This window comes from Marmota marmota, unplaced genomic scaffold (assembly GCF_001458135.2).
Source record: "Marmota marmota marmota unplaced genomic scaffold, marMar, whole genome shotgun sequence".
Classification (NCBI taxonomy): domain Eukaryota; kingdom Metazoa; phylum Chordata; class Mammalia; order Rodentia; family Sciuridae; genus Marmota; species Marmota marmota.
Window position 1 is genome coordinate 22,493,759 of NW_026000005.1, and position 8,375 is coordinate 22,502,133.

The window sequence follows — 8,375 nt, forward strand, 5'->3', positions numbered from 1 at the left end:
ATCATAAATTCAAGTCCAGCCTGGACAAACTTAGTGAAACCTTGTCTTAAAATAAAAAATACAAAGGGGTAGGGATTAGCTCAGTTGTACAGTGTCTCTGTGTTTGATCACCCAGGGACAGTCCCCAGTAGTGTAAAAAATTTTTTAAAAATTACACACGTGCACACACACATATGCTAATTTCGTTTCTGATGTTTGTGATGTGGCATGCTGTTTTGTTTTCACACTATAGTGAGCTTATAAGTATACTTCTGGTTTTAGGAGCTGTGGATCTGGACGCCTTAACAGACGAAAAAGAAAGAAAAGCCTTAGAAGGAATGATTAACAACTTTGGGCAAACACCTTGCCAATTGTTAAAGGTAAATTATATAAGCTATTGTCAACTAAAGATATCTAGAAATGAATTGCTAAGGAATAGTATTACCATTATTTTTAAGAATTTTAATAATTTAAAACATTATGTCAGAGTTATTGTCCAGAATTTGGAAAAAATAACATTACATTTAATTGATTATTCCTATTTTGAAATAATAAAATATTGCATTTAAAATTCATTTATGAAGACAGGTATTAAGATGGATGCCTATAGTCCCAGCTACTTTGGAGGCTAAGGTGGGAGAATCTTGAGTTCAAGACTAGCCAGGACAATGTAACGAAATCTTGTCATCCCCACTTCCCACAACACACACACACACACACACACAGAATCCACTTAGGAGAACACTTGCTGACCATATTACTTGGGTTCTATTCTTGGCACCGGGGGTGAGGCAAAGGGATGAAAATCCATTTCAATAGCCAAGTGCTTATAAGTGACAGGAAGGTTTTATTTTTTTATATATATATTTACCCAGAAAGCCAATCACTTCATATTATTAAGTAGATGCTTTCTTATTCAATCACTGTGTTAGATACTTTCCTAAACCCTCACAGTGACTATCCAATTATCCTCATACTTTTAAATGATAAAACCAAGCCTAACAGAAAGTAATACCTAACCACAATACCTTACTTATTGAATACTTTTAAATACTTTATAAAAATACTTATTAAATACTTTTTCTACATTTACACAACTAAAAAGTGACTGGGGTAAGATTTATATGCATGACTAACTCCAAAGTCTTTGTACCATGCCATGTTTTCTCTCAATTAGTAGCTGTAAGCCCCTTGTTAAACTATATCTCTTTTTGATGTTTTTATAGGCCTTTCTTAAAAGTTAATTATGACACTCTTTGCCTTAGCGATTTATCTCTATTCCTCACTAAATTATAAATATGTTAAAGTCAGCAGCCATCTCTTAATAATCTTTATATATTTTGTGCATATAATATGTATAAAGTAAATATTTGTTGAATTGAAATCTCCACAGCTAATATAGCAACAGGGCATCTAAAGCTCAAGTCTATAGTTTTACTTCTGTCAACTCAATTTTCAGACTAACTTGATATTTGTTACTGTTCTTTAATGACAGTTGGGCCTCCAACATTGGTTTTTACAGAATAATCATATGAAGTCAGTGTTTCATCCCTTACCTTCTGGTACAGTCAGAAGGCAAAAGTAAAGGAATAAAATAGAACTATTCTTAGGACTCTGAAATGGATCTTATAATATTTTTGCACCACCTTTACTTTTTATTTTATAAGAGTACTGCTACCTTTTATTGTCATAAAAAAATGATTTAGGGACCAGTTGCATGTGCATCTATAATCCTAGCTACTCTGGAGGGTGAGGCTGGAGGATCTCAAGTTCAAGGCCAGTCTGGACAATATACTGAAACCCTTTCTCAGAATAAAAGAGTGGGGGTTGTAGCTCAGTGGAAGAGTGTGTTGTTTAGCACGTGCAAGCAAGGCCCCAGGCTCAATCCTCAGCACTAAAACCAAAAAAAAAAAAAAAAATTGAGCCTTGGTTAGGGCATCAGCTGTGGTTTTAGAAAACTAAATAATATTATTAAGAGCTACATATTGTGTGACTCTACTTTGTGTACAACCAGAGACTGAAAAATTGTGCTCTATATGTGTAATATGAATTGAATTGCTTTCTGCCGTCATATAGAACAAATTAAAATAAATAAATAATTTTTTTAAAAAGAGCTACATATTTTAATACTTGTAGCTATCTCACCTATTGCCTTTAATCTAATATTTTGAGATAGAGATGAAAGAATCCCATTTAGTTAAAATTCTGTTCTTCATTTAACTGTGCCTTTATTTTGTTGTTTTCTGCTTATTAATATGTGATTCTGTCCTGTATCTCTGACACGGAAGTTAAGAGAATAATAATAATTTATTTGGTAATTATGCAGCAATGTTTATAATTTGATTTTGATAGTGTTTACATTTTGATATTATTTCAGGAACTAAAAATTCACCCCATTATAGATCTTAAATAGTACATTTGATTTTGCCAAACATTTATTAAGCATTTGTTATGTTTAAGATTTTGTTGTAGGTATTGAAAAATCCGAAATTGAATACAACTTATGTCTGATTCTAAGATACCCATAGTATAGGTAGAGAAGACAGACCATAAATAAGCATATGTAATTCAAAATAAAAATAAATGAGTACTAAATAAATAATTTGTCAAGGAAAATAATAAAAGAAAATAATTCTGACCTAGAGATTCAATAAAGATGTCATTAAGGATGATCGGTTGTGGCTCAGTGGTAAAGTGCTCACCTAGCATTTGTGAGGCCCTGGGTTCAATCCTCAGCACCACATATAAATAAAATGGAGGTATTGTGTCCAACAACAACTAATAGAGCCCAGTGTGTGTGAAGGAATACAGTGAGAGATGTTTTAATGTAATTATGGAATTTTTTCTTAAAATTATTTTGAAGGAGCCACACCCTCCTAGATTATCAGCAGAGGAAGCAATACAGAAGCAGACCAAAACAGATGCTTCAACCCTAAACCTATTTCAACACCTCCCTGAACTCAAGTCATTTTTTATAGAGGTAATATACAAGCTTGGTAATATCAAACAATTTTCTTTGTGAATTCTGTATACCTCAAAGTTTATTTCATTCTTTAATGGAGCAGAATATTATAATATTTAATATTAAATAGTACTACTGTAATAATCTATTCTTGGATTTTTAAAACATTTTTATTGAAAGCTTTTGTTTGTGCTGAATGCTTGTCTCAACTATTTGTTTTGACTTTCTTTCTTCTACTTCACATTTTCCTGACAAGGAAGGACAAATAATTGTGTTTAAAATACTTTATTGTGGGCCAGACACAATGGTGCCCACCTGTAATTCCAACAACTTGGGAGACTGAGACAGGAGGGTCACAAGTTCAAGGTCATCCTCAGCAATTTAGCAAGACCCTGTCTCAAAATAAAAAATAAAAAGGACTGGGGATATACCTTAGTGGTAAGGTGCCCCTGGGTTCAATCCCCAGTACCAAAATCAAACAGAAACAAACTTTTGTGACAATCGAGATGACATGTAGAGAGCTTATATAGTGTCTGCTTATCAATAAAATGTGGCCCAATATAAATTGTTATTGATAGTATAAGAAAGAATAGGCAACAGGCTGGGGTCATGGCTCAGTGGTAGAGCACTTGCCTGTCATGAGTAAGGCACAGGGTTTGATTCTCAGCACTGTATATACGTAAATAAAAATCCATTGACAACTAAAAAAAAGAAAAAGAAGGAATAGGCAAGCAAAACAGCAATAGTTAATGCTATAATTGAAAAAGTACCTTCAAGGTCTGGGGTTGTGACTCAGTGGTAGAGCCCTTGCCTAGGACATGTGAGGCGCTGGGTTTGATTCTCAGAACCATATATGAATAAATAAATAAAATAACAGTTTATCAGCAACTAAAAAAAAAATTTTAAAAAGAGTACCTTAAAATTTAAAAATTCAAATGTTTATACATTTGAAATATTTAAGATAGTCTAGAAAGTAATAATGAAATACATTTATACTTATGAATTTGTTTATGACAGATAATATTAGCTCTTGGCAAAAAGAAAAATGAAGGGCTGGGGTTGTAGCTCAGTGGTAGAGCGCTTGCCTTGCATGTTTGAGACCCTGGGTTCGATCCCCAGTACTACATAAAAATAAACAAATAAAAATACAGATATTGTGTCCATCTACAACTAAAAAAAAAAAATGAAAGAAAAATGAAGACTAAAATTTACTAAGTTAGGGCTAGGGCTGTGGTTCCAGTGGTAGAGCGTTTTCTAGCATGCATGAGGCACTGGGTTCCATCCTTAGCACCACATAAATAAATAAAATAAAGGTATTGTGCCCATGTACAACTTTTAAAAAAAAGTTACTAAGTTAATAAAAATAGTTTGGAGATATACATAGAACAAGCAATCTCAGACTACAGCAGAGGTTGGCAAACTTTTTTTTTTTTTACGGATCGGATAGTATATTGGGCTTTCTAAGCCATGAGGTAAAATAAAGGGTACATATATAACCCACTCAAAATGTAACCATCTAAAAACATAAAAAGCTTTCTTAGCTCACTCACCGCCCACATATAACAGGTGGTGTACTAGATTTGTCCTACAGGCTGTAGTTTGTAAAATCCTGCATATATAGCATCACTGTAGAATGTTTCTTAGGTTCATTACCATGAGAAAATGTAAAGAGGTTTTTGATAATTTAATGTAAAATGAGATTTATAATAGTTTATAGCTTGATGAGTTTTACCCAAATGAACTATGTTGTAGTAAGCACCATTATATTTTAGTATAGATTTGCTTTCACATCTTTGTGAGAGTACTTGGAAAATAATCTTTCACTCTTTACCTAGATTCACATAGACAGTTATTTCAACTTTTCAGTGCTGGTAGTTTTCCAAAAGTATCTTAAGTTAGTTCCCTAGAACTCAGAACAATATAGAAATGGTGCTGAGAAGTGATGACTAGTTCCTGGGATGTGTTGGTTGTCTTCCAGATTGGGATTTGTAAGAACTCACAGGAGTCAACATGTATCAGTTGTGCTAAGATTTATTTCAGTGAAAGGATACAAAGCAACATAAGCAAAGACAAAATACAAATGGGGGGAATCCAGGGGAAATCCCGCACAAGCATCCAAGAGTCATCTCCCAGTGGAGTCACACAGGATATGCTTAATTATTCCAGTAATGAAATGTGAAAACATCTTCTTACATATTAGGGCAGCTCACTGGAGACTCGGTGTCCAAGACTATTATTGGAGGCTAGTTACATACCTAGCACATACTAACATTCCAAGTTCCAGAAGAAAAGCAGGTGTTTAGCATAAACCCTACTAAGCACAGTGTAGGTATAAAGAACCACCCTTATCACCGAAGGAAAAGTTTTATGACAGTGTAAGGAACCGTTTGCCTGTCAAGTCCCAGAAGGCAGCCAAGGGTCAGCCTTGCAAATACGCCTTTCTAAGGATAGCATTCTCAGGCCTGTTGTGTTCTTTTTACTGCCCGTAAAGCAATCTGTAAAACTCTATTTGAACCATAATCTGATGGATATACATTATTATATTTGTTATATAATGCTGGTAGGCTGGGCGTTGTGGTGCACACCTGTAATCCCAGTGACTTGGGAGACTGAGACCAGAGAGTTGCGAGTTCAAAGCCAGCCTCAGCAATGGCGAGGCAACTCAGTGAGGCCCTGTCTCTAAATAAAATACAAAATAGGGTTGAGGATGTAGCTCAGTGGCCGAGTGCCCCTGAGTTCAATCCTCAGTACCAAAAAAATAAATAATAATAATGCTGATAGAACTATTTTCATTATATCTAATCATCATCAAAGAGAAAAAGCACATAAGGAGATATGTTTGTGACAGGTTTTTATATAATAATACATTCTTTTTTTTTTTTAGAGAGAGAGAGAGAGAGAATTTTTAATATTTATTTTTTAGTTTTCGGCGGACACAACATCTTTGTTTGTATGTGGTGCTGAGGATGGAACCCGGGCCTCACGCATGCCAGGCTAGCGCACTACCACTTGAGCCACATCCCCAGCCCAATAATACATTCTTATATATAAATGGACAGTGACATATTTATCCTTTTCTGTGTGCACCATATCACATGGTAGCTTTTCCCCAAGAACAGAAAAGATATCCTTGGGTACTAATAACTTATTAGTCTCTTTTCATCATCAAAAGAGATGTTTCTCTTTACATTCCTGTGAAAAGAGAGATCCCTCTGTAGGTCAGCACTTCTTACTTGGTACATAGTAGGTATCAAATAATGTTGTTACCCTAATGTTAGGTATCATTTATGAACTATTATCCTATTGGGGAACAAAGTTAAAATTCTTGTTGTCTTTCATATTGTAATAAAATAACAATAGATGTTTTCTGAGAATGGTATTTTTAAATAGTAACATTGAGGCTTTCAGGAAAAGTACCTCAGTTAACAAAAGAGGTCTGTTTGGGGGAAGTTAAACCTAAAAGACTTTTTCTATGAATTATAATCAGTTTTCCCATTTGACTTATTGACAAATGTATTTTTACATGATCTATATTTTCTACTTTATGTTCATGTCAGCATAGCAAGGGAAAAGAAAAGGTCATAAATCACTGGTTGTTTTAAATGATTGCTGCTCCTTGAAATCTACATCTCTGTTTAACAGCAGAGTAGTGGAATAGAAGAAGGTGATGGTTTCAGAAGTTTCAAGTATGCCATCCAGGGCTGGGGCTGGGGCTCAGTAGTAGCGTACTTGCCTGCCATGTGTGAGGCACTGGGTTCAATTCTCAGCACCACATGTATATAAATAAAATAAATAAAGGTCAACAACTAAAAAAATTTGAAAGAAAAAAGTATACCATCCAAACTTGGTATAAATTCCTTTCCTACATTTTAAATTAAATGATTATATGATTGATAGAGTAAAGTGCCATATCATAGGGTTCATTCTTCTTTAAAGAAACAAATCTTTTTGTAATCTGTGCCTAATAAATATGAACAGAGCCAACCACTGAACCTCTTTTATTTTACAGGGAATTAGTGATGGTATTCCACTATTAAAAGCCATTGTCCCCAAAAATCAGTCTCGTTCTTTCATGTCTCAAGGCAGTCCTGAGTTACTGGTAAGTTGACTTATACCTTGGTCACACTACAGTTCCTATATCCATTCTAACTTACCAAAAAAAAAAAAAAAAGGAAATAACATTTTTTAAAAGCCATTTGTGTCCTGGGGTTGTGGCTCAGGGGTAGGAATACTTGTCCAACATGTGTGAGGCAATGGATTTGATCCTCAACACCAAATTTAAAAAAATAAACAAAATAAAGTTATGTATATAAAAAAGCCATTTTTAAGAATAATAGAGGGCTGGAAATGGGAGCTGGCTTGTAATCCCAGTTATGCCAAACACTGAGGCAGGAGGATTGCCAAGTTGAAGGCTACCATGAATAAGACTCTGTCTCAAAAGTTAAAAAAGGCTGAGAGGTAACAGCTCAGTAATAGAGCATTTGCCTAGCATGCTCAAGGCTTTGGGTTCAATCCCTAGTACCAAAAGTAACAATAATGATAACAATAGAGAACATTTTTATAAAACTAATTTGATGGAATTCTGTCTTCAGTTTATGTGGCTTTTAAGTAGTTACTGTAATTCTAATCTGGAAAAATAAATATATGGAAATTTCTAGAAAAATAAATATGTGAGGCTGGGGCTATAGCTCAGTGGCAGAGCACTTGCCTAGCACATGTGAGGCACTGGTTTCAATCCTTAGCACCACATAAAAAGAAAAATAAATAAAATAAAGGCATTCTGTCCATCTACAAATACAAAAAAAAAAAAAAATTAAAAAGGGCTGGAGATATAGCTCAGTTGGTAAAATGCTTGTCTCATTTGCACAAGGCCCCGGGTTCAATCTCCAGCATCAAAAAAATAAAAGAATAAATATGTGAAAAGAACCAGGAAATTTTATGCAGGGAAAACAAGAGGATAGCATCTTATGTTAAAATTTATTATAAAGCTATAATAATAATAATGAGAAATAATGCAGAATATGTTAACATATATATTCAGGGCACTTTGGTCAATGTTTTACATGAATTTTTCATTTAATTCACCTAATCCTATGTGATAGGCACTACTGTTACTTCCCTTCTACAGATAAGAAATTAAAACTCAGAGAAGTAACTTGCCCAGAATCACAGATCTAGCAAGTAAGAAATCTGGGACTTTGGCTCATGGACAAAACCTTGGTCTGTTTTATTCTAATTTTGTCACTTAGAATTAGACCTATTTTTATAATTATGCATATTGTTTGCTTAGAAAAAATTCTAGAAAGATGAATTCTTGTGATTTTCAATTTTAATACCCTTTTTTTAAAGTTATGTGAATTGAGAGGTAGGGGTAGTTTGTTACTTTTCTAATCAAGGGGGTAAAAAGCTTTGCATTTTCTTTTTTTTTTTTTTT

The 8,375-nt window shown here is 34.0% G+C and overlaps 1 protein-coding gene across 12 annotated transcripts in view; it reads left to right on the plus strand.

Moving 5' to 3' along the window:
• Positions 1-8,375, plus strand: part of Nbeal1 (neurobeachin like 1) — a 191,024-nt gene that overhangs the window by 161,830 nt on the left and 20,819 nt on the right. For 11 of the 12 annotated variants that reach the window (XR_007349443.1, XM_015481284.2, XM_048808341.1 and 8 more), the window contains 3 exons: positions 262-359; positions 2,843-2,959; positions 6,951-7,040. Coding sequence is in view for 11 of the 12 variants with exons in the window: in XM_015481284.2 (XP_015336770.1) it covers positions 262-359; positions 2,843-2,959; positions 6,951-7,040 (305 nt within the window). In the remaining variant the exon portion in view is untranslated. Of the gene's footprint in view, positions 1-261; positions 360-2,842; positions 2,960-6,950; positions 7,041-8,375 lie in introns of those variants that run through there. The other variant, XM_048808348.1, reaches the window with a different exon arrangement.